The sequence below is a fragment of the Dama dama genome, chromosome 15 (genome assembly GCF_033118175.1).
Source record: "Dama dama isolate Ldn47 chromosome 15, ASM3311817v1, whole genome shotgun sequence".
Taxonomy (NCBI): Eukaryota; Metazoa; Chordata; class Mammalia; order Artiodactyla; family Cervidae; genus Dama; species Dama dama.
In genome coordinates this window covers 52404508-52432473 of record NC_083695.1, presented here as the reverse complement: position 1 = coordinate 52432473, position 27966 = coordinate 52404508, and the positions used below count along the sequence as shown (strand labels likewise).

The following is a 27966-nucleotide window of genomic DNA, read 5'->3' as shown; positions in this document are numbered from 1 at the left end:
TTATCAGATAAAACACAAAGTGTTGTTCTGTACATTATATGACTGATTTATTTGTAATGTCACAAATATAGTAAAGGAGTGCATTCCTGTTTGGAAATAAATACATTTCCTATTTGACAAAAAAGAAAAAATATATCTTTACCAGGAAGATTGTGAATAACACACTCCCAGAGGAGTTTATAATATGACAACAAAATCATATTGACACATTTTTCATCTAGAAAATATTTTTAAAGTGAGGTATATTTTATCTTCATTTGATGTGAGAATTTGCCCACTGTGTTTATAATTTATCGCAATGAAAACACAAATTCTTGGAGCTTCTGTATAACTTTCAGTAATAAAAAAATCTTTCCCTTTGCTTAGATTTTGAGATATAAACTGACACTAGAATGACTAAAGCAATTTTGAATGATTTAAAGAAGAAAACCCAGTTGCTCTTGGGAAGATCACAGATTCAGAAAACTCCCACTAAGCACAAATATATCTCACTGTTTGGCTGATAGGTGAACATGAGAATCATCTTGGCCATAAATAGCAAGGCCAGGCAGAGACAAAATTATGATAATCATTGTGTAGTAACATTTTTCTGGAGTGCTTCTAACTCATGCTGTATTTCCCTTATTTTGCCCTGCATTCCGCTTCCCCATTTAGTGAAAGTCTAGGCTGGATTCTGATTTTATTCCCACAGACTATTCTCTCCACTAGGAGAAACCTCTCCTAAGGTGTTTCTGTGAAGCGGTTGACTGGAATAGACCATCTGGAATATTTGAATTTTTAAAAGTCATCAATATCAAAACATCTATCTCTATGTGGGTTATTTCTCAGAATCTAGAAAGTAATGAGTGAGAGTTTCTTATATGTACTAGTCCATTATTAAGGGGGAAAAAAAAAGACAAAAAAAAAAACTAGTGAGAAAAATTGTTTAGCTTTCAAGTTTTTAGATATACCTTTTTAGTTTCATTTTCTACACAGCAACCGACAACTATGAGGAAAGGTTACTTGTGGATTACCATGTAGGAGGGTTAAGGTAGTTTCTGTGTGTGAAGGGCTGTGTCGTGGGGAGATATGGAAAGGACTGCTCAGAAAGCAGCTTTCATGTGAACATTTTTACAATATTTAGACTTGCTGTTGTACTCGGTGACCTTTGCAGACAAGAGGGCCTTGCCAAATTCAAGGGACTGTGACGAGAATGGATAAATTGCTTTTCTTTTTCCAAGAAGTTGCAGGTCACCTTCTGAAGAAAGAAAAAGGCCGAGTGAAATATAACCTCTGTGTGTCTTTTGTCAGCTTGAACATTTGGACAGCCACTATCTTCAAAAGCAATATTCTGTTTCTGTTCTAACCTACCCAACTGAATGAATAACAATGTGACAAAGAGGACATCATATACTCTTTCCTTGTGGTGATTTTCATAATTGATATAATAGTTAATTGATTTAGCTTAGTACTTAGAACTTTTAGAAATGTGAACAACCAGTAATAAATAAAAGGATACTGTGTTCTTTATTAGGAAGCAAAAATAGTGTGTTATGTGATAATCTACTAGATTGAAAAAAGTAGAACATAAAATTTAAAGATCAATATCTGGCAAATGTATCAAATATGTCAGTGGATTTCTGAAAGTGTATTATTCCTAGAGACATCCATGGAGGGGTTGCTATTTCATTACTGATAAGAACTAATACTTGAAATTTCTTTGGGGTAAGTTTCCTAAAATGTATATAGGACTTTCACTCTTAATGGCCTTAAACTTCCTTACCTCACAGATTTTGCTATTGGGCAGAGAAAGCGAGCTTACTTTTCACTTAACTGTTAAACTAAGATGTAGGATATGTGTGTATTTTATTCATTCAACAGGAATCTGTAAAAATAGGGAGTGGCATGTATAGCTAGAATATTTCCAGAATTATGAAAGTATGTCATTTATAGAATTTGTCTTTTTTCTTTATGGCTGGACATCAGCTCTGATTTTTTTTTTTCTTTTCATAATCCTGGCTCATTGAAAGTCCCTATTCAATCTTCCCCAAAGATAGCATCTAAGGCTTTCTTCTCTCCTCTTAATTTCTATCTCTCTTTTGATAAACTGACAATACATACACCATAGCAGAAAGACAGCGACTTATATTTCACAATCTCTGTAACAGATTTAATGAATTTTGGTAGGTCTCTCATGTTCATGGGAGATATCATCCTTTTAATTTTGAGAAGTGATGACTAATGATCTGTGACTTCATACTCTGTCTGCCTCTAATACCTGATCTTTAAAAACAACAAAGTTTTTCTGTTGGAAATTCATGTAGTAGGCAATGTTTCAATTGGCTTGAAGGCAATATGGAGCAGTCTGATCTAATTTTTACTTTAGCAATACCTATTGGCAATATGGGAGATAGGCAGGATGCATGAAAAAGAGACTAAAACATTAGAGATCACTTGTGTGAGACTATGGGCCATGAGGATGAAATGCAGAGAACTGCAGGGGGCATGGAAAGTTGGGGAGACGTTTAAGAGAAATTTTGGATAGGACTTGAAAAGTGACTGGATAGGTCCATGTGGGATCTGGTGTCTCAGAAGTACTGTGAACTCCTTGCTTGGGTGACGGGTTGATTGTCATATTATTAATTGAAAGAGAGAAGATGAGGTTTCAAAAGGATAGGCAGTTTACTACATTCTTAATTTGATTCAACTACAAAACACTCGGGGCAGTTATCCAGCCAGTAATTGGACATATGGATGTAGAAATCAGAAGGGAAATATGTCTAAAAGCATAATTTTCATATTTGTGACTTCCTTGAGGCAGTGCTTTCATACATTTCTATCTCCTCAATGCCAAGCAAAATATCAGGCCCCTAATGAGCACTCAAAAACTAGCAAATGTCATATGGCTTAAAGACAGTGAATCCTAACTTCCCATTGAACTCCTGTGAAGTAAAGTATAATCGATACCATTATTCAAATAGAGGCCAAATATTTTCTAGAGTTGTATTATTAGACATTCATGAGCAGGATCAAGAGTTGTAGTGGCTGTTCTTTTAGACCTCAGTCATCTCTTGCATGCTATTTCCCTTGACTCTCAAATTACTAAAGCAATGTAACTCACCAGGAGAACTAGCACATTAACTCTACTATTTAAGCTTATCAGTTTCAATTCTGTGGCTCATTTTCTGTGTTGTATTTTCTGTGGCTCATTTTCAGATGTATGTATCTGTGTAATATATATATATATGTATAATATTTTTAGAAGGAGGATTGTTTGTTTATTTAAGTACAGTTATAAATATCTTTTAAGTGTTAGTCACTCAGTCATGTCTGACTCAGCAAACTCATGGAGTGTAGCCTGCCAGGCTCCTCTGTGCATGGGATTCTCCAGGCAAGAATACTGGAGTGGGTAGCCATGCCCTTTTCCAGGGGATCTTCCCAACCCAGGAATCAAACCCAAGTATCCCACATTTCAAGCAGATTCTTTACGATCTGAGCCACCAAACTGTCTTAATACAGATATAGCTCCCTGCCCCCCACCCCCCGGGATTTAATTTATTGGAGAAGTTCATTGCATTTCTATTCTGGACAGAGAGAGGATAAAATCTGTCAAATACATACACTTTCAAATGTATGTATTTAAATGCAGTGAAGATGCGGTACCCATATCCAGCAGCCTTAAATTATTTATGTGCCAGGGAGAAAGCCATTATAAGAAATATTTATTGAGCACTTTCTATATGCTGTACATGGATAGGGGTATGCCTTGGGCCACAATGTTGAGGAAATATATTATTTAATACCCTCTCCCTCCTATAAAGTTTTGCCCTCCTTCTATAAAGTTCAAGAGAAAATAAACAGGCAAATCTTGTATAGACCGATCAAAGTTACCACATGGAGGGATTTCCAATCAGAGACCATGCCTTTCTAGAGGGACTGACTGTCTTTTTAGCATCTGAAGCATCAATGAGTTTTTAATGAGTTATCAATGTGAATTAGACTGTTGATTTTTAAAGAGAGAGAGAAATGACTTAGGAAGAACAGCAAATTCCTGGAAGTTAGAAAGAACATGAGGAATTTAGGACAGTGCAAGTAGCTTAGTATGGTTGGCACAGAAAATATACATGGTGACTGATGAGAGCTTAGTGTTAACTATGTCCATTATGTGGAGAGAAAGGAAGTTAAAGGTCAGCCTGCTATGCAGTATAAGCTGGTCAATGAACAACAATATGAAAATCAGAAGGGCCATGATACAATGATATTTGTGGTAGCATCATGACCCTTGTTATTAGATGTTAATTAAAAAGATTTAATTCAAATTATGTTTGAAAAACTGAGAGACAGTGAATTATTAATAATTTATTCATTTGATCCTCAGATGCCCAGAGTATAAATATATGAAATATAAAAATATAAATATATTTAATATTTTTTAAAAAACACTGCATTTATAAAGTGAAACTGAATGCTCTGGATTTTGCTAAGACACTCCATGCAAGAATTAATTCATTTTCATCTAGAATCTAAAATGTGTTTTCATGTTTCTATTGCATAGTTGTTTTTTTGCTGTATAACAATGATGATCACATAACCTTTCATCTAAACTGGGACACTTCTGAAGATGAAAGAAGTGTTATGAATAATTATACAAGAACAATAGGCATAAATATGAACTGTCCTGGGAAAATCCAGGACTGGCTATGATTCTTGTTTGGAATGTGTATTTTATTTTAAAGCATAAGTAAATTATTGGAGTTATGTAAAATTTGAAATAGAATGTTCATTTTGGAAAGAAACATCTTTGTCTCTTTGAATTAGATGTGTTTTAATCTTTTAATATTTTATAGTTGGTGAACTACTCCATCTTTTCTTCCTAGTTTCACCTTTCACTGTTATTTACCACTGTACTGAATAAGTCATTGGCAGAAATAGATAAAATGAAGATGACAAATCTCTTATTTGTGACATTTACTAGCTGTTAAATGTGCATACAGCTTTTTAAAGTAGAATTCTTCTTCAAAATCTAGAAGAGGATATTTCATTTTATTTTTCTTTAGCCTCAAAAACAGAAATTGGGATCAAGTCCAATAAAAATATTTATGACCAATGAAAAACGAAGCATTATTAAAATAAGAAAAAGGGAAGAAATTGAAAGACTTACTACAGAGAACTACCAAATTGTAGCATTTCAATGGATCTTTATACAAAGACACAATACTCAGCTATTATTCAAGCAGGTGGCATATTATTATTCTTACAGATTGATACCTTTGCTTATTATCCCCTTGGTTGCACACAGAACAATAATTTGAATCTAATAATGTCTGTAGAAATTTCCATTAATAATATAAAATGTTATTAAAACATAAAAAAATTATCTGTGGTCTGTTCCAATTGATTTTGTTTCTATAATTGATGGACTGAATTTCACTATACCTGGGTACACCAGGACAACTGACTTTGATAATAAAGAAAAATAATTGATTTCAGGTTTCAAGTGAGGCAGTTTGGAAACAGTGCTTTGTCAAATTTCTTAACTCCCACAGAGTACTGCACCACAGGGCTCCAGGTAGATCCAGAGGAGACAAGGGAAACACATTTTGTAGTTTTACATAGTCCAATGATAATTAAAATAAAATTGTGCAAGGTGAATCTCATCTATGACTATTTCACACAAATGGTAAAAGAAGTCTTTCTTTGTTGAATGACTCCCAAACTCCTACTGAATGAAATCTAAGGAAATTGCAGTTGAACATAAGGTTCTCTCCATGGTCTTGCTCTATACCTCATTCCCTGTTAACTGCTTGTAGCCTGGTATGTCATGCCTCCAAGATTTCACTTCTGTTCTTCCTTATGTTCAAACACATTTCCCGGTTTTATTCATTAGCCAAATCTGTCCAATACAGCAAAACTTAGCTTGGGGTAATCGCCAGAAAATCTTCCCTGAGTCCCCAGATTAATTTAAATGTCCTTAATCGGTGCTTTGTTAGTGAGTTTTACATTTCCTTCCTGTTGGCAGTTGATGTATTATATCTGATTTATCAGCTTATATGATTTCTCCCCCTTCTAGATACACGTTCTTCACGGACAAAGAAACACTAAACAAATACAGAATCTGGAGTGTGTAATATAATTGGGCCAACAAAATATGTCCTAATTTGAGCTAAAATCAAATGTATCTCTGTATTACCGTTTGCAGTTGCACTCACAGATAATTAAACCCAGACAACCATTTCTAAGCAGCTGCATTTTAGTGAAGTAAAATAAGTATGGCTTTAGCTTAGATAAACTTAAATTTGAATTTCAATCCTGCTGCTTATTATTGATGTAATTCTGATTCAGTCACTTGCCATTTGACCTTTAGTTTTCATATTTGTACCAATTAGCAAAATACTAAGGTTGTGACTACAAATCAATGAAAAATATACATAAAACATGTATGACACACAAGCTCAGTGAGCTTCCTTACCTTACTTTCTTTTAACACTTTAAAAACATTTTTAATGTCACAGGGCTGCATATTTATTTTTTGTATGTGTAGCCATGAAAAAGTCAGACAACACATACTAGATTTACTGTGTGTCCTTGCTTATATTTGTTCTTTTACTTAGAATACTCTTCTCCCAGCCCCTATCACTACTTGGTAAATTCATATTCTTCCTTTGTTAGGGAGCTCAAATATTACCTTCTCAGTAAAGTCTTTAAAAATTAACTAACACATCATGTGGGTTTCCATAGTACCTTTTTAAAGATTTTATTACAATATAGTAGATATTAAACCAAAACTGTAAACCAAACAGATTCCCTTAGCTTTGAAAATTTTTGTGGTCTAGGATCCTCTTTTAAATTAAAGAAATAATGAGACATATATTAAAATAATTTCTGGACAAACAAGATAAAGCATAACACATTGTCGTTCAGTTGTGTCCAACTCTTTACCACCACACAGACTGTACTGTACCAAGCTCCTCTGTCCATGGAATTCTCCAGGCAAGACTACTGAAGTGGGTCGCCATTCCCTTCTCTAGGGGATCTTCCCAACCCAGGGATTGAACCCAGGTCTCTTGCACTGCAGCCTGATTCTTTACCATCTGAGTTGCCAGGGAAGCCCCCATTAAAATAAAATAATATGTATATATAAATCCAGGTACTTTTAAAATATATTCATTGGTTAAGCTTTTGTGGTCAAAAGCTAAATCCACTTGGTGAAACAAACAGACAAAAACCAAAAACCAAAACCTAAACTAAATATTAGAAGATGTGATAAGTTAAAGTATGTAAATCATATACCTTTGATCAGGGTATCTATTACATATAAAAATATTCAGTATTTGAATAGCAGTTTAATATATAAAGTTATGTTAAAGAAAAGCACCACCATGTATTTATTCTATCTGTTGCATTTCACCATTTTAAAGAAAAATTGGCTAATTGCAGTTCAAATTAATTTTCATTTTTATAGTATAAAAGCCTCTACAGTCGTCTCTACAGAATTTGATAAAAAACACAAGAACATTAGAACATTAGTTATATTTATAAACACAAAACATTAAGCAATTAGTTAAATTTACCTTAATAACCAAATCAAACTTCTGGTGAAAGTCTCTATTTACTGCCTCCAGGAGATTAAGCTCTGCAGTCCTAGGATGCATATGAAAAAATCTTGGGTAATCCTCAGGAGTCCCTGAAAGACATTGACATTTCAGCACATAATTGAGAACAATAAGTAATATGTGTATCTGCTTTATCTATTTCTTTTCATTAACTGAGGAACAAATTCACAAAACCATTAGTAAATTAAGTTTCAAAATTATGCAGTCTAGGGAAAGCAGATGAAAATGTGATTTATCTCTAATTACTTTACGAATAAGAGGATGGCATTACTTCTTGTTTGGATGATTTTCCAAATATCTTTTATTAAGTGAAATCTTTAATTAATTTGAAGCTTCATTACATAAAAGAGATATTAAGTTCATTGATAATAAATTTTAAATTATAAAATTGTAATTTAATGGTACATACATCTTAATTATAACCTGCATGGTCTTTCAACATATAGCAAAAGATGACTAGTAATTTGTACCAAATATCAAGTTGCTTGAATATTAAAATGAGAATATTCTGTTACAGCAGGACAAGCATTTTTCTTAAAATAAGTATTCATCTAATTATATCAATCACTTTAAATAAAAACATTAAAATGTTAAATAAAATATTTTGATTTACTTTAGTGACTAGAGAGGATATTTCTAAAATTCAGCCATTCTAGTGAACTGAATTTTTCTTAAATTGTATCATCTTTCTTTGTATAGTACAACATTCTTTTTCTCAAAATGAAGACAAAGTGGAAGTCAAATCATATAACTGGAATATATGCATTTGGCTTAATGATAAGAATAAAATATAACATGACTGCCAGTTATTGAATCCTACATTGTGCTAAGTGATTTATTTGTGTTTGTTAGTTGCTCAGTCATGTCCAACTCTTTGCAGCCCCATGGACCGTAGCCCAGCATGTCCCTCTGTACATGGAATTTCCCAGGCAAGAACACTGGAGTGGGTAGCCATTCCCTTCTCCAAGGGATCTTCCCAAGCCAGGGATCAAACCTGGGTCTCCTACATTGCAAGCTGATTCTTTACCATCTAACCCACCAGGGAAGCCCTTAAATGTTTTATATAAGTAATCATCAATACCACTGTAAATTGTTCTCATTGTACCCAGGAAGACTTAGGAGATTTGCAATATTAAGTAATCTGTCCAAGGTCAAAGAGACAATGTCAGACAGAGCTTGTATTCAAATCCAGGTTTAAAGATGTAAATTATATTCAAAAATGTGTTAATTGCTATAGTCCTCTGCTTCAACAAGAAAGAAAATTTTCCTGGGCTTATGTAAGGGGAGAAAAATGATGCCAGTTAAATAAGCTTAAAAATTCAGAAATAGTCAAAATTGCACATGAAAATTAAGTATATGATAAAGGAATCATCTGCAAAATTAGGGGAAAATAGATTTTTGGTTAGGAGCATTTACCTAATAGGAGAGTCATACAGAAAATGATAAAAATTTATCTATTTTTCATACAGTATACTAAAGTAAACCACAAATGGAGAAGGTACTTATGTACAATAAGCAATAAAGCAACAGAAGTGCTAGTAATAGATGAAAATGTGGATGGATTCTATTCTAATGTGAGAGTGGGCATATCTTTTCTATCTGTGGCTCATAATAAAGTATGAGTAAGGGAAAACAGCTATAAATTTAATGGCTTTACAAAACTGCACGGCAAGACGCAATAAACAAAGTAATGAAATTATATTATAATAATCTTTAAATTTAACACTTCGGACTTTTCACATGCTGCATTATCCAAATCATTTTTATCCCATTTTATACTTGAAAACTATAGTCTTTCTGCTAAAATAACTCTTTCTAAGCAATTTCATAGATATCTTTAGTTCTCTCCTCCCATAAGATCACATGATATGTGGTTCATACATTGTAGTATTTAAAACCATGTTGTTTTTTTTTTTTAAACCATGTATTTTAATGTATCTTTTGACATTTCTATCCATAGACTGTATTCCTGCCCAACCTAGACCATTTCTCCTCCATGTTCATATCTACATCATCTAGTATCGTAATTGCCATACTATCAAGTTCTTAGTTAATGAAATTAAAAAAAAAAAGTCTATGTTCTTTTATGCATGTCAACCTGAAAGTGAAAGAAAGTGTTAGTCACTCAGTTGTGTCCAACTCTTTGTGACCCCATGGACTGTAGCCCACCAGGCTCCTCTGTCCATGGATTCTCCAGGCAAGAATTTTGGAGTGGGCTGCCATTTCCTTCTCCAGGGGTTCTTCCCCACCTGGGATTGAACTTGGGTCTCCTGCATTACAGGTAAAGTTGGCTCTTTACCAACTGAGCCACCATGTCAACCCCCTAGGGACTTAAAACAGACTTATGCTTGTGTTCGTAAGCACTTTTTAAAAAACTTAATAGTCTAACTCTACAACTTACTTATAATACACCAAAGACTTGAAACAGAATTACTTGAATTTTCTCTATGGACAGCATTTCTAAGTAGGCTATAACATTATATTTTGAAATCTGTGTGGCATCTCTAGGTGATTATAATATGCATCTGTGGGGTGGGAAGGGGTTGATGATAAAGTTAAATTCCATTCAATAGTTACTTTGAAGCATACTTCAAAAGTGTCTCTTCTTCATTAAGAGATGTATTGTTTGTTTTAGATATGTGTATCTCTCTGAATACTGTAAATCATGCAAAACAGCTACACCCATATTTTAGCAAAAGCAGTTTAAGAAAAGTGACATAATGAGATTCTTATCAGTTTTGCTTTTGGTATGACCAACAAATATGCACAAGAATGGATTAAAATGACTTCTCTGAAATTCTTTAAGGAAAATTTAGCCAAAGGGTATAATTGTGTTATGTTTCCTCGGGGTAATAATAATCTTTCTTCTTCTTGGCTCCAATAGCCCTTATTTAATTGTCACATACTTTTTAGAATTATGTAATGAAATCACTATTTTTAGAATTATGTAACAATAATGGTACTCAACCAATGATAAAATACTAGTAGATCAAATAGTGTAAGCTTTTAAATTGATTTTTTAAATTTTTTCTTAGAGAATTCTTTATGAGCCGATACAGAGAAAACTACCAATAGCAGAATACATACTATTTTGAAGTTGTTTTGCCCACTAATCAAAGTGTTTCTACTTATTGTTCACATTTCACTGAGACTAATTCTAAGGGAAAAATATTTTTAAATGGTTATTTTTACAATTTATTTATATATAAAAATAATTTCAATAAAATTTCTAAAAATAAAATCTTTGTTATTAAACTTTAAAAAAAATTGAAACTTTTTTTTCCTACACAATTTTAAAGCTATAGTTGAGAATGTAAAATGTTAGAAGATACAAACCAACAAGGATGGAATAGAGGATGCCTGGCCTGTCTGATGGTGGCTGGATATTCCGGTCCTGATCAATGGCTTGGATGGGTGGCGTAACAATGATGGGGTTCAGTTCTTCCTGGAAAAAAAAAAAATCAGAGAGTTTAGTTCAGTTTTATTCCCTCAGAGAGAACTGACACTCAGATATTGTTGTCTAGACAGCTAGATAACACCTGAATGAGTAAAGTTAAATTTCAAAATGTGTAATTTAACACCACAAATTAGTTAATTTTTGAATCTGAAAGGGGAGCAAGATGTCTTCAAAGTCAAATGAAAAGACTTAGTAACTTTGTACATAGAGCTTTATATCACAAATTGCTCTTAAAAGGAGAGCAAGGAAGAAGTATATTAATAAATTTTGAATCTTTCCTAAATAATTTAATCAAACATATAAGGTTATCAGGTATAGTATTTGTTTTTGGCTTTAGACAAGATTTGTAAATATATTTATATTCTTTTCTCCTTAAATGATGACTTAAATTTTCACATAAGTTATATTAAAATAAATGTTTTAAAATTTTATGTTTTAAGTAAATAGAAATCAATTGTATGTTTCATATAGTTAAACTTAATATGTATCATGTATATATATATATACATGTAACTTATATACATATTATCATATATAATATACATATTATATATAACTATACATATTATATTCTTATCTTTAAGAATATTCTGTTTAAAGATATAATGCATTTCTGATGTCCAGTGGCATCAAGTTTTGCAATCAGGACCAGGTAATAAATATGCTTAGGCTTTGCTGGCCATGCAGTCTCTGCTATAGCTACTCAAGTCTGCCATTGTAACAGAAAAGCAGCCAGTAGACATGACTGTGTTGCAATAATACTTTATTTACAAAAACAGATGGTGAATAGGATGTAGTTTGCTAACCCTGTGCTAGATTATAATAGGTATGCTGGGAGGACAAACATTTACTCTGCAGAGATAGGTTTGGGAAACACCATATTAAATAACATTTTAAAAATGTTAATTCATTCTACTACTTGTTTCAGAGATTTAAGTGTATTAGTTTGCCTAACAACTGTCTAAGAAAGGGGCATTATTTGTACATTTTCTAGAATTACTTATTAACATCTTCTTGAAATAACACCCTTAGAACATAGTTTAGAAAATACTGCTTTAAGTTTGTGGAACTCTCAGTCCAAATATATAAGTGGTAATTCTGAATGGAAATAGAGTGTGTCTCAGTATCTCATACACATTCTAAGGAATCACTGCAATGTTCTTATATATTATTTCTTCTCAACTAACATAATCTTGACATGTATCATGCACTCTTGTACAACATCTGTAGTTTCTAATCTCGGCAGAAATGTATCATTGTGGCATTCTAAGTGAAAAAAAAAAGCAATGATATTAATTATTATGCACCAAACTTAATGTTATGTTATTAAGTTACATTAGGTTTATAGGCATTTTAATAATGGAAGGTAACCATTGACCAATAATTTAGAGCTCATATACTTCTTAGAGGCTCTGTCCAAATCATTTTCTCTAATGGGCTCTCAGTGGTCTAAATACTATCAATATTTTCCTAAAAATAAAGAGCTCTTTGTGGGGATAACTTCTGTGTATGTGTGCACATGCCCAGTCATGTCTGACTCTCTGTGACTGCATGGACTGTAGCCTACCAGGCTTCTCTGTCCATGGGATTCTCCAGGCAAGAATACTGGAGTGGGTTGTCATTTTTTTCTCCAGGGAATCTTCCTGACCCAAGGATCAAACCCACCTCTCTTAAATCTCCTACATAGCCAGGTGGATTCTTTATCACTGTGCCTTCTGGGAAGCCAGGGATAACTTACATTCCATTCATTTTTTTAATGTGGATTTAGAACCATGAAAATGTTAAATCAATATCAAAATTACTACATTAAATCCATTTGACCACTGTTGTTCTCACCCAATGTGCTCTGTGTCATGCTGTGCTTAGTCGCTCAGTCTTGTCTGACTCTTTGCGACCCCATAAACTGCAACCTACCAAGCTCCTCTGTCCTTGGAGATTCTCCAGGAAAGAATACTGGAGTGGGTTGCCATTGCCCTGCTCCAGGGTATCTACCCAACCCAGGGATTGAATTCAAGTCTCCTGCATTGCAGGCAGATTCTTTACCAACTGAGCCACCAGGGAAGACCCACAATTTTTCTTTCACTCCCTACTTAGTAAAATCTTCAGACTTGAGATGCAGATAACAGACCCTGTTTAAAATTTAAATATCCTTCAACTCAGCATTTGAGTGATATATTCACATGAGTAACATACATATAATATTATACTGAAATAGCTTAAGTGTTTAAAATTAAATCAAGATATTATAAAAATCTCCAAGAATGATCTATAGACAGTTTTCCCTGGTATGGTAGAAAAAATAAAAACAAATATATTCAGAGATAACTTTGGAAAGGTAAACTGAGCTCATAGAATGACTAGTATCTCTGGCTTATTATCTTTAATTATTATAATTCTTAATTTTGACTGATTCTAACATTCACCCTTCTATGTATAGGATACTGGACTCATCATTGCTTAGTTTTGTGGTCTGTATTTTAATTGAATAATTTTATAGCATTTAGAAAGAAAATAGTTATGTTAAAATAGTAAAAACTTCACCATCAACTATAAATATATTCTAGCACTGATAATTAACAGATTTGAAATTTTAATAAATTATATCCTTTAATACCTACATAATTGAACTTATCATTTATTATTAAATTACTTTCATTAAATTTGATGTGCTCTTTGCACTTAGAAACTTCTCTTTTCAATACCTTTCATAAAAATCTACTTAAATATCCAACTAGAATTTAAATTTGTTATACTCTTCCTTTAACAAAAAAGTAAGATATAGACTACATGAAAGAAAATTCATTACACAAATATTAACATCAATGGCAAAGTCAATTTGTGGACATTGTTATTCTCATCTCTTATTATATTTAAGTACACCATTTTCTCAGAAGTTTTTGAAAATATTTAGCTAGTTTCCAGAGCCTCTTGATGAAAGTGAAAGAGGAGAGTGAAAAAGTTGGCTTAAAGCTCAACATTCAGAAAACTAAGATCATGGCATCTGGTCCCATCACTTCATGGCAAATAGGTGGGGAAACAGTGGCAGACTTTATTTTTTGGGGCTCCTAAATCACTGCAGATGGTGACTGAAGCTATGAAATTGAAACATGCTTACTCCTTGGAAGAAAAGTTATGACCAACCTAGACAGTATATTAAAAAAGCAGAGACATTACTTTGCCAACAAAGGTCTGTCTAGTCAAGGCTATGGTTTTCCCAGTGGTCATGTATGGATGTGAGAGTTGGACTATAAAGAAAGCTGAGCACCGGAGAATTGATGCCTTTGAACTATGGTGTTGAAGAAGACTCTTGAGAGTCCCTTGGACAGCAAGGAGATCCAACCAGTCCATCCTCAAGGAAATCAGTCCTGGGTGTTCATTGGAAGGACTGATGCTGAAGCTGAAACTCCAATACTTTGGCCATCTGATGTGAAGAGCTGACTCATTGGAAAAGAGCCTGATATTGGGAAAGATTGAAGGTAGGAGGAGAAAGGGACGACAGAGGATGAGATGGTTGGATGGTATCACCGACTCGATGGACATGAGTTTGAGGAAACTCTGGGAGTTGGTGATGGACAGGGAGGCCTGCCATGCTGCCGTCCATGGGGTTGCAAAAAGTTGGACACGACTGAACGACTGAACTTAACTGAACTGAGCCAGATTCTTGTCTGTTTACTATATGTTAACTAACATAGACAGGACAAACAAATCTAAGGTATCCACAATACTCTCATATAGATATATATATACTCGATGTCTTCCTTAAGATCCTAAACCACCGTTTCTGTTTTTCTTTAATTAGTTTTGCTCTTTTCAAATGTCAGAAATATCAAATTGTTTGAAAAAGTGTCATATATTTTGAAATATTCTTCTCCTTGTGAATATTTTTAAAATGTATTAACAAAGTGGGAGGCATGGGCCAAGTCAATTACTTTCAACTTTTTATGTTATCACAGAAACAAATAATATTTAAAACTCTACAATCCGCTAATAACCACTGTTACTAGTTTGAGGTATTTTCTATCAGAATTATCTATATATTTAGCATCTATCTATCTGTCTATTTCCACAGTGATATTTCACCACTTTGCATATCTATAGTTTGTTGATTATTTTTACCCCACGTTATACCACTGTTCTAAACCAATACATCTGCTTTTCAAAAACGCAATTTGCAATGATGCAACCTCCACTAATGTTATAATTATGCTGTATAGTTGTACATCGAAGTTGCTTGTATTACTTCGCATGCTAAGTCACTTCAGTCATGTCTAACTATGTGAAACCCTATGGACTGTAGCCTACTAGGCTTTTCTGTCCATGGGATTCTCCAGGCAAGAATATTATAGTGGTTTGCCATGCTTTTCTCCAGGGGATATTCCTGAGCCAGGCATCAAACCCACATCTTTTACGTCACCTGCGTTGACAAGCAGGTTTGTGACAAATCTCTAATTTGTCATAAATCTACTTCCCAGTCCTAAACACACACACACACATACTACAAAAATGCTGCACTTTTTTATAAAATTTGAGATTGAGAACTACACTAATTTTTTTTCATTTTTCATTTCCTTTAAGAATTATTTTATATTCCTACATTCAGTTGCATATATATTTATAAATATTAAATTAAATTTTCACTGATTTATATTTATATTTTATTTTTTTATTTTAATACACATAAATACTTATATCATGATTTACTTATTTTTAAAATCTTTACTTTTATTGACCAGTCAACTGACATATGTCCTTGAATATTTTTTTCAGTGAGAAAATGTGACTACTTGTATATATGAGAATGCTAATGGCCGAATGAAAAGTATTGACTGAACATTACGGTCTCCATTTCACAAACTTTCTCTGTTCACAAACTTGACTCCATTTTTATCCAGTTTTGTTTCTATGGATCAGAAATCTGAGCTCTATCTAGTGTTTGGTTCCTTTACGGTTTTTCTTTATTGGTCTTACTGAAATTTGCTTGTATCTTAAAATAAAATAGTAAATCAGAAATTTTCTGGGTACAGGCATATCTCATTTTATGGCACTTTGGCTCACTGTACTTCACAGACAGTGCATCTTTTACAAATTGGAACTTTGAAGCAAACCCGTGTCAAACAAGTCTATCAGAACCATTTTTCCAAAATCATTTGTTCACTTTTTGTCTCTGTATCATATTTTGGTAATCCTCACAGTAATTCAGACATTTTCATTTTCACTATGTTTGTTATAGTGATCCGCAATCAATAATCTTTAATGTTACTCTTGCAGCTGTTTTGGAGCACCAGAAACTGAGCCCATATAGTAGATGGTGCAACTTAATTAATAAATGGTGTATGTGTTCTGATTGCTCCACAACTCTTTGTTCCCTGATCTTTCTCACTCATCCTGGGCCTCCTAATTCTGTGATACACAACATTGTTGAACTTAGGCCATTTAATAACCCTACAATGGACTCTAAGTGTTCAAGTAGAAGGAAGAATGGCAGTCTCTCACTTCAGAACAAAAGATAGAAATGATTACACTTAGTGAAGGTGGAAAGCCAAGATAGGTTGGAAGCAAGGTTTCTTCGGCCAAACAGCTAGCCATGTCATGAATGCAAAGGAAAAGTTCTTGAAGGAAATTCAAAATGTTAATTTTGTGAACACATGAATGATTAGAAAGCAAAACATTCTTATTGCTAATATGAGGAAAGTTTTAGTGGTCTGAATAGAAGATTAAACCAGCTACAACAAATGAAGAGTTGCTTCTTATGGATAAGCAAAGAAAGTGGTTTCTTAAGATGGAATCTATCCCTGGTGAAGATGGTATGAAAATTGTTGAAATGACAACAAAGGATTTAGAACATTCCATAAATTAGTTGAAAAGCAGCAGCATAGTTTGGGAGGATTGGCTCTGATTCTGAAAGAAGTTCTGCCATGGTTAAAATACTCTCAAACCCCATTACTTGTGACAGAGAAATGGTTCCTGAAATTAGTTAGTTTTATTATTACAGTTCTACTTTCTACTCTATCAATAGCTTTATTTCACCTTTAATCTCATGATTTATATATTTAATTTTTTATTTTTATTTGAAATTCAAAGCTTTAAAATAGATAACATGTTTCTTTTAATATCTGTTCTTAATAACATTTTTTTTCTTTTTATCTTGAATATAAAATATTCTTCTTCTTCAATGCTCTAGAATATTTCTTGGGATTCACATGTATTTCAACCAGTGTTTTCATTGCTTGGTGCCTTTATGACTGTGAAGTTCCCATATTTCTGTGGTGGGAACCTGAATTTCTATTTTATGTCTGTGGGGTTTTTCACTCTTTATTTCAAAACAGCAGCAATCTTATAGTTGTTGTTGAACAAATCTGACTTAGATTCTTTGTTTCCAGTATTGGTGCCATTTCTTATCTCTTTTTATGTTTTTACAAATATTTCAGTATGGTCATGGGTAAAGATAAATCCAGTACCTAAAGCTACCTGCCATTTCAATCCAGACCTTCCCACTATAGGTTTATGAGCAGGAAAATAAGAAGATAAAAGAGGTGTTAGATTAAACTATGTTTTCACTTATGAATAAGATTAACACGCCAAAAGAAAACCTCTTTTCTAACTTTTCCAAATAGAAACGTAATTGTTCTTTCCTCACTATTGTCCTGGCTATAGCTTTAACCTTCAGCGGTCTATTGCTCAGAAGTTTTACTTCACTATGCATTATAGAGCAGTGAAGTGCAGAGGAAAGCACGCTGCCATCACAGCTGGAAAGACCAAAGTCTGAAACTGCGCTCCAAAATGTAGTATTCAGCCTTCTAAGTGTATAATAGCAACATTAATTTACATCAAATTGTATCAATTAATTTCACATCAATTTAATCTTAAGACCATTTCTTGGCTTAAAAATGTAACTTTTGCAGTCCTTTGCAGTGACTATCTCAGGTTAATACTAAATATTAGTTTTTAAATGTCTTACTTATGCATAATTTTCTTTCTGGTAGTAGTAACATAAATTAAACAGAAGGATCATTATTATTTCTTTCACTGTTAGTGCCTTACTTTGTGTCTTATACATTGCAGATACTCAAATACCATTTACTCAATGAGAAAACTGTGGCTATTGAATGAATTTTGTGAGTAAAATGATTATAGCAAAATAAATCTGATAGGAAATTTCAAAGAAAGAGACAAATTTTAGAAAAACAATACTGGTGATAAGTTTTATTGGGGGTTGGGCACACCAGAAAAAAATATTTAGAATTAGAAAAAAATAAGATTTAAAAAATAAATGGAATTAATTCAGTGTTTTTATATTAATTTTAGATATTGATTAGACCTTTATTCTACATAAGTATATAAAAATAATTATTGCATTTTCCTGCATTTTTGAATATGTCTTATAAAACTAAACTACACACTGTATCCTTTACAGTTAGCATATTAATATACTATTATATGATGGGGCTTCCCCAATGGCTCAGTTGTAAAGAATCTGTCTACAATGTGGGAGTTGCAGTAGAGGTGGGTTTGATCCCTGGATTGGGAAGATCCCCTGAAGGAGGGCACAGCAACCCACTTCAGTATTCTTGTCTGGAGAATCCCATGGACAGAGGAGCCTGGCGGGCTACAGTCCATAGGGTCACAAAGAGTCCGACATGACTGAGGCAATTTAGCATGGCATATAATAGTTACTACTAATAGCAACTGGCTTCTCTGGTGGCTTAGATGGTAAAGAATTCACCTGCAGTGCAGGAGATCCAGATTCAATCCTTGGATTGGGAAGACGCCCTGGAAAAGCGAATGGCCACCCACACTACTATTCTTGCCTGGAGAATTGCATCGACAGGAACTGATAAGGCTGAAGTTATCCTATTGGATATTGGTTTGGAAAACAAAATACAATATACTTTTGATCTGTTTCTTGTTATTAAAAGTTGGGTGAAGAAAAAGAAGCATCTCTTGTTGCCAAAAATGCCCACCGTCTCATCCCAAGGTCATTCTGTGTTACTTAACCAGTAATGAGAGGAACTTATAAAGATTATGCGGGTCTCTTCTTGACATATAGAACATTTATAAAAAGAAATTTGGACAAGAAATGGAAATGTTCATCAGGATACACTAATATTAATACAGTAAGGTTCTAATGCTTTATAAAGTTTTATTTTTTGATAGATAGGCTTGGTGGGCTTATGTCTGCCTCACTAAATAGTATATGACACTTGGCAATGCATACATAGCAACAGCCTAGATTATAGTTTCCCATGCATTCTTTCCCAACTCATACAGGTAGTGCCTGAGTCACAAGTAAAATGGGAGCTTCCCCACAAACTAAACCATTAGTGACATTTAAACCCCAGCATAAGAAGGACTCCGAAAGAATTTAGCTCTTTTTGTGGAAGCACGAAGTGAGACATTTAGTTTTAATGCTTGAAAAAGTATGACCCAGCCTGTTTTCAGACATCTATTTTGTCCCTGCAGTAAAGACTACTACTTTAAACCACAACAGGGGAGCTGTTGATAACTCTGGATGCGGATGCCTGCAGGGCACTGATAGATGCTTCATAAATCTTTCCCAAATGGTATTCTTGATATTTGCCCACAGGGTCTCAGGAAGCATTCACAAAACTTTCCAATTTTTCTTCAGAAGTTCAACGTAATAGTTTTTTCTCTCCCATTCCTGCTTTAGTAGCAGGTATGTCTTCTACATAGAATGTACTTATTTTCCACTACTGACATTTTTCAAAATGTGGATACCATTACAGTTGCACAAGAAGCATTTGATTAAAAAAAAAGAAAACAGTTGCAGTTGTTGGGTCTGATCTCAGAAAACAACTATAATCATGATATGTGTGAGAATAGTTTTAGGTTATCTTCATTTTGAAAAAAAAAAAACAAACTCAGGATTTTTTTTTAATGTATAATAAAGATTTATGCAAAATAATAATAATAATAACACTCTTCCAACCCTCTCTGGCAATTTACCCCACTTCCTGACCTGTATTTCTTTTTCCATATTTTAAAACAGAGAGATGGGCAATGTCTCAATGGATGTAGCAATCTCATATTACTTGCTTTGTAACTTTACTAAGACAACTCTTTGTATTGCATTTGAACCTACATTGCACTGGTCAACTCATGAAATAGGGCATCCTTAGGTGTTCTTTTGATTCTTATTGTTGAAAACTATGATTGTACTTTTGTGATAAAATATTTCCAAATATCAAAATTTGAATGACTGAGCAGCTCACTTTCAGAATCCTTTGTTGTTGTTTAGTCACTAAGTTGTGTCTGACTTTGCGACCCCATGGATTGTAGCCCACCAGACTCCTCTATTTACAGCATTTCCCAGGTAAGAATCCTGGAGGAGTTTGCCATTTCCTTCTTGAAGGGAACGTCCAGACCAAGGGATGGAATCTGTGTCCTGCTTGGCAGGGAGATTCATTACCACTGAGCCACATAAGAAGCCCTTTAGAATCCTATTGCTGTTTCTATCCAAAAATATCAGTCAAAAGTAAAGTATTCAAACTAGAAAGGAAGTGTATGACATTAACGGCCACAAACTTAGCTAAATATATATGTTACTTTTCTACTGAATTCAATTAGCTAATGAACCAGCACAGCAACAAGTAGGCTTATAGCTAAATATGGGGAAAAAGTGGAGTTTCAATTAGAAAAACATTTGAACTCTCCAGCAATGCTCTAATAGAGAACAAGGAAATTGATAATTAAGTACTTTTTTTTAAGAAATGGGGAATCAGATGGTCAGCTGTTTACTTAGAAAATATTTGAACTGGTTATCCTAATCAATTAATTCACAGGTACTTACTGAAAGGAAACAGAAAAAAAAAAAGATACAGGAAGTAGAATAATGTTCATTGATACTGTACTTGTCCCTGATTCTATATATTTAATTTTCAGAACACCACTTCTGTGAAACTCTGGGGACTTTCCCAGTGGTCTAGAAGCTAAGATTCTATGTTGCCAGTGTCGGGGGCCTGGGTTCAATCCCTGGTTGGGCAACTAGGTCCTGCATGCCTCAACTAACACCTGGCATAGCCAAATAGATGACTATTCGGCTACCACAAGTGGTGCAGTGGTAAAGAATCCTTTTGCCAGTGCAGGAGATATGGATTTTACTCCTGGGTTGGGAAGATCCCCTGGAGTAGGAAATGACAACCCACTCCAATATTCTTACTTGAAAAATTCCATGGACAGAGGAGCTTGGAGCCCGGTGGGTTACAGTCCATGGGGTTGCAAAGAGTCAGACATGTCTGAGCATTTCCACTTCCAACTATTATAAAATCTGTCAAAAACCTTGAGCAACAAGTGATTCAGTTTGAATAAAAATCTGACTCTAACTCCTTGCCTTTTGGAGTTCTTTGATTTTATATCATTATGGATGAGTAAGGCCACTTTTTCTCACTTCCTCATCTGACTGTCCCTTCCATCACTATTTTTCTCATTCCCTGAACTCTAGGACATCTGGCTTTATTCTTCTGATTTTTTTTAACATTTTTTCTTGACAAAATGTAATATATAATAATAAGAGTACTTTTTGGTAATATGACTCTAAGGAGAATAATGGAATGCTCTTTAGGGAGAAGATAAGATTTTACTTAATTGGGGTTCAAAATGAGTGTTCTTTATCATCAGATAGATTGCAATTGTTTATCTGTTTGAAAAAAAAAAATCTTTTCTCATGAGCCTAACAAAAACAAACATCAGTCCAGATTTGATCTGTGGGTCATGGTTTGCAACCCATGGCTTGATTTCTGAAGTCTATATTCTGAAGCTTGGAATGCAAAGGTTTTTCAAGATTTGGCTACGGTTTACTGTCTTTCCCTCCTGTTTCCTGATACTTCCATTATATACTGCTCTAGCCAAACTAAAATGCTTATCGTTCACTGTTAAACACCTATATCTCCCCAGATCCAGCCCTTTATCCATGCTGTTCCCAACATGAGCTCTCCATATTCTGCTCAAATGTCACCTCCTATTTTAAGTTTATTCCTGAATCTCCAGCTGGAATTGACCCTTTATTTCTTTGAAAACCCACAGAACAGATGTTCCTATTTCAGATCACTTGTATGTTTTATGACTCAGATTCTAGAGCATAAGTGCCATGGTTCATTCATTTTGGTGTTTCTCTCGGCATATAGCATGAATAAATGTTCAACAGATAATTGTAGAATTCAAGATTGAACACAGAGGGAGAATTATTCATGTTAGAAGTTTCCTGATGTTTTCTCCATTCTGAGTTGCATCCCCTTCCCTTGTTTCACTTCCAATCCATTTGTGACTAGCTCCCTGTATTAAATTCCTTTAATTTAACCACAACATGAGCTCTGTTTCTCCGGCTGGACCTTGACAGAAATAATTAATATAAGCGCATAAAATATATAATCTATCTATCTATACACCATGAGAATTGGGCTACCTTGGCGTTTCAGTCAGTAAAGAATTCACCTGCAATGCAGGAGATCTAGGTATTATCCCTGAGTCAGAAAAGTCACTGGAGAAGAAAATTGTAACCCACTCCAGTATTCTTGCCTGGAAAATCTCCTGGATAGAGGAACCTGGTGGGCTACAGTCCATGGGATTGCAAAGAGTTGGACATATCTTAGGGACTAAACCACTGCCAAACTGTGAGAATTAACTCCAAACCTCCATCAAAGTACACTTGAAGGAGCATACTGAAACTAAAATGTTCCTGAAGCAGTAAGATAGAGGTTTTCCACAGTGCTTCTTTTATAAAAATGTGCCGAACTTTTCTGTTTTCAGCTTTTTTATATTTGCAATTTCTTTAGCCTTCCATTTTATTACTCAGGTCTCAATTCAAATGACCTTCTTCAAAGAAGCCTTCCTTTGACTACTCTAGCCAACAAACCCCTTCATTCATTTTCACTCATATTACTCACTGTATGCTGTCTTCAGCATGTATGTATCAGTGCCTGAAATTATCTTATTTATGGAAATTTTAATTTTCTGTCTCACTTCACTAAAATGTATGTTCCTAGAAGATATATGATCCCAATGCTTATATTCCTAGTACCCAAAACACTGTTGTAAATATATCCCCTTCAGTCTTTGTTTATTTCTCTCTCTCTCATTCTGATAACAGATAGATAGATAGAATGTTCCTATCTATAATTAATGAAATGAATCTTTTTGGTGATGAAAAATAAGACAAGATTTTCCTTGTTAAACAGTCTAAATTGCAATTGCAAGACAAGATCAGTTACTGTATGACTCGACTAATAATTTAAAGCAGTGCATACTTTGTGGAGCTTTCCACTAAACTGTTTGCAAAAAGCAAAGGTTGGGTGCTATCTATAAACATGAGGAATTTGAATATTACTTCTTGTTTTTTGCAGACTATTACACCCTATCATATATTTTATTTTATTTAAGTTATACAGGAGCAGTGTGATGTACAGAAAATTATCCAAGATTTTTTTTGCAAAGAGATTAAAGGATATTAAAAGTACAAATTCAGTGGTAAAATAAGGCTCCCTAAAGAAGATAGAAGGTCTTGTAGGTCATCATGAAACCATTCAACTTCAGCTACTTCAGCATCACTGGTTCGGGCATAGACTTGGATTACTGTGAAATTTGAATAGTGTACCTTGAATTGAATAGTGTACCTTGGAAACAAACAGAGATCATTCTGTCATTTTTGAGATTGTATCCAAGTACTGCATTTTGGACTCTTTGGTTGACTATGATGGCTACTGCATTTCTTCTAAGGGATTCTTGCCCACAGAAGTAGATATAATGGTTATCTGAGTTAAATTCACCCATCTCAGTCCATTTTGGTTCACTGATTCTTAAAATGTCAATGTTCACTCTTCCCATATCCGGTTTGACCTGTATGCAGGTCATGAAGCAACCGAACATGGAACTACAGACTGGTTCTAAATCAGGAAAGGAGAAAATCAAGGCTGCATATCGCTACCCTGCTTATTTAACTTATATGCAGAGTATAACATGCAAAATGCCAGGCTGGATGAAACACAAGCTGGAATCAAGATTGCTGGGAGAAATATCAACAACCTCGGTGTGCAGATGAACTACTTTAATGGCAGAAAGTGAAGAGGAACTAAAGAGCCTCATGATGAATGTGAAAGAGGAGAGGGAAAAAGTTGGCTTAAAACTCAACATTCAGAAAACTAGTATCATGGCATCTGGTCCCATCATTTCATGGCAAATAGATGGGGAAAATGGAAACAGTGACAGACTTTTTCTTGGGCTCCAAAATCACTGCAGATGGTGACTGCAGCCATGAAATTAAAAGACCCCTGCTCCTTGGTAGAGAAGTTATGACAAACCTACACAGCGTACTAAAATGCAGAGACATTACTTTGCCAACAAAGGTACATCTAGTCAAAGCTATGGTTTTTCCAACAGTCATGTATGGATGTGAGTTGGACTATAAAGAAAGCTGAGTGCCAAAGAATGGATGCTTTTGAACTATGGTGTTGGAGAAGACTCTTGAGAGTGCCTTGGACAGCAAGGGGAGCCAACCAGTCCATCCTAAAGGAAATCAGTCCTCAATATTCATTGGAAGGATTGATGCTGAAGCTGAAACTCCAATACTCTGGACACCTGATGCAAAGAAGTGACTCATTTGAAAACACTCTGATGCTGGGAAAGATTGAAGGCTAGAGGAGAAGGGGATGACAGAGGATGAGATGGTTAGATGGCATCATTGGCTCGATGTACATGAATTCGAGTGGGCTCTGAGAGTTGGTGATGGACAGGGAGGCCTGGCATGCTTCAGTCCATGGTGTTGCAAAGAGTTGGACATGACTGAGTAACTGAACTGACTGAAAGAAGATAGAACTTGTGGAAAATACTACTTTTTATTGTGTATTTTTCAGAAATATAGAAGTACTCTTAATTGGAGAAAGTAAGTCAAATGAGGAGTTAAAATAAAACACTGGTCACTATTAGAACATGTATGAAATTTTTTGATATATAGGTTGCTGGAAATATTATAGATTTATTTCCTAAAATAATAAATTTGTGGATTTATATTGTAGGGGTTTATAGACATACTCTCAGTACATCCCAGTAAATCAATGGAGTTAGAATAAAATGCCATACAAATATATTTACCCACTGGTTTCAAGTAACATCATACAGTGAAAACATTTCTTCTTAAGCATCATACTTGTGAAATTGACATTACATGGAAGGCATTCACTTTTGCTCCTTTCATATGTACAAATAATCAGTTAAAAGGTGTTGAAGAACAAACAACTTCTGTAAATATATGCATTGTTCTGTACATGAGACCTGGCCCAGAACTGAATTACCAGATGACATCTGTTCAGTTTTATAAGAGCCTAGATATAAAGACAATCTCAGATATTTCACATATAAAAGATAATTGGTAAATTGGTAAATTCACAACCTCTCAGTGATTCTTTTCCTTTTTGAAGGACATCCTCCTGTGGTCTTATTTTTGCCCAATATTCCAGAGCCATCTCTGCCAGTGATGAAAAACTAGAGATGGGGTTGCTTAGATACAGTAAACCCTGCATAGCCAAGGGGAATCTGAAGGTCAAAGTGTGAATTAAATTGATATCTTGTTCTTGTTTGAAAGTGGAATTTATTTGTTTTGCTGACCAAGTAGGAAAATATGGACAGCAAAGAAAATATGGACTATATTTTTCTATGGAATTAAATTCACCAAGAAATAATAGATATCAGGAAAAGACATAGTGAATATCATTGTAGTAATCCACTTAGAATCGAGAGGCTATGAACCAAAACCTGCAGTGTTTCTCCTGCCAAAATGGGTCGAGTAATAGTTTCAACTGAGGAAAAATCCCACACTAACATTAAATATAAATAACTGCTAAAGGGCAAACAGAATGACAACCTAACACTGGCTTAGGGGCAAAGCTAGAAATGCAATGGAGCTAAACCCTGAGTTGACTACATAAAAACAACTTTGGTATTAAAATGTCCCCTTAAATCTAATTTTGAAACCCCTGCTTATGTACTTAATTTTTTTCTAATATAAAATAAAATAATTTGATAATAAGAAATAAATATAATACAATAATAACCAATCTGAATAAATTCTCATATGGAAAATATTTTTCAATGACTCTGACAGCCATACTTCTTCAAAATCTTGTCTAGAAAATACCATTATGAGGCACTAATTATAATATGATAATTCACAATACAAAATCTTGATATAAAAATAAAACTTTTCTTATTCTCTATTTAGTGTGTGTGTGTGTGTGTGTTTAATTTCTACTTGAAATAAGAAATGTGGGAAGCCTTACAGGAGCAAATTAAAATGACACTTTTTCTTTTGGCATGCATTCTGTAAAACTTTCTTATTCACTCTCAATCTTATAAAATGTATGTAATATAGAAAAGCTTCTTGAAAAAATTATACAACTCCAGCATTTGAGGAGACAGTGACCTAGAATTACTTTAAAAGTAATCTTCACCATAATGGAATGCTGCAGGAGGCTGAAAGTTTCACTTTTAGAAAACAACAAATTGCATGGCATTTAATAGGCCTTGACTAAATAGGCTAGAGCCTTGGAAAGAAAATCACTTTCAGCATTGGCCTTCTTGCCGATGTATTGAATTCTTCTATAATACTTGTCCCTGTCAGAGGTTGCCTAAGGTTTAGCTGGAGCTGTGTCCTGAGGGCCTGGAATGGGTTCAGAATCATAATGTACCTTGTTTTTGGTGGCAGCATAGGGAAATGAAAAGAAATATCATGAATGGTTTAGGAGAGTCAAATCAAAGTAAGGGTATAGTGAATGTAAGCAATTTGAACTAGGCTAGACTGGAAGAATAGGAGTCAAAGTCAGATGAGATAGAGACAGAGATGAGATGAGAAGGGACATAGTAGTAAGAAAGCAGAGTAGAAAGTAGAAAGCTGCATAGCAGAAAGCAGCAATGTGGAGTAATCGCTGAGTAAATTTCAGGAGTGTTTAATTGTAATTTTATAACTTTCCCTTACTGGGGTGGGCCATTTAAATAAGCCAAAGTGAACTGGACAAGGACATTGCTGAAGATTATGTCTTCTTTGGGTGTTTCTTGAAACCTAGAGAAATCTGTAGGAAATAGACTCAATTTAGTCCTGGAAACTCACTCTGTATGTTGTATTCTTGACATCCCTGGACCACAGGGCAATGAACATGACCACACACATACAAAAAGCCTCAGCCATTTCAAAGAGAAAACAAGAAAATGGAAATGATGATTATTTTGATACAAAATATGACTTCAATCTAGATAAAAATAAAAAAAAAAACCTGTCCTAAGAATTGCAAGGATTAAGATAGATCTTTTTATGATAGTATCAGGAACATGGCTGCTCATTTCATGCACTAGAAGCAAGGAAAATCATAGGAAAGAAAGAAATTAGGAACTTGCATTCATTTTGAAGAATCATTACTATGTAGTGACAGTAATGATAAGTAACAAAAAATCACAATATGCTTTTAAACAAATACTGATGATTATCAGATTATCAGATAACATATTAACTTTGCTAAAATTAATTATAGTTTTGTGATTATTATGCTCTATATACATCTCCCTTCCTAGGAGAGACAGTTGTTGTTTAGTTGTTAAGTAATGTCCAACTCTTTTTGTGACCCCATAGACTATAGCCTGCCAGGATCCTGTGTCCATGGGATTTCCCAGGCAAGAATATTAGAGTGGGTTGCCATTTTATTCTCCAGGGGATCTTCCCCATTCAGGAATCAAACCCACATCTCTTCACATTGACAGGCAGATTCTTTACCACTGAGCCAACAGGGAAGCCTGGGAGAGAGAGTATAAAGCATATTCAGTGCAGTTCAGTTGCTCAGTCGTGTCCGACTCTTTGCAACCCCATGAACTGCAGCACGCCAGGCTTCTCTGTCCATCACCAACTCCCGGAGTCCACCCAAA

At 34.3% G+C, this 27966-nt stretch overlaps 1 protein-coding gene across 1 annotated transcript in view; it reads right to left on the bottom strand.

Moving 5' to 3' along the window:
• The window catches only part of PCDH15 (protocadherin related 15), a 920738-nt gene that overhangs the window by 345177 nt on the left and 547595 nt on the right, over window positions 1-27966 (bottom strand). Inside the window, exons 10-11 of the mRNA XM_061162074.1 lie at window positions 10929-11037; window positions 7551-7663 (exon numbers count right to left, since the gene is read on the bottom strand). Of these exons, the coding sequence (XP_061018057.1) occupies window positions 7551-7663; window positions 10929-11037 (222 nt within the window). The remainder of the gene's footprint in view (window positions 1-7550; window positions 7664-10928; window positions 11038-27966) is intronic.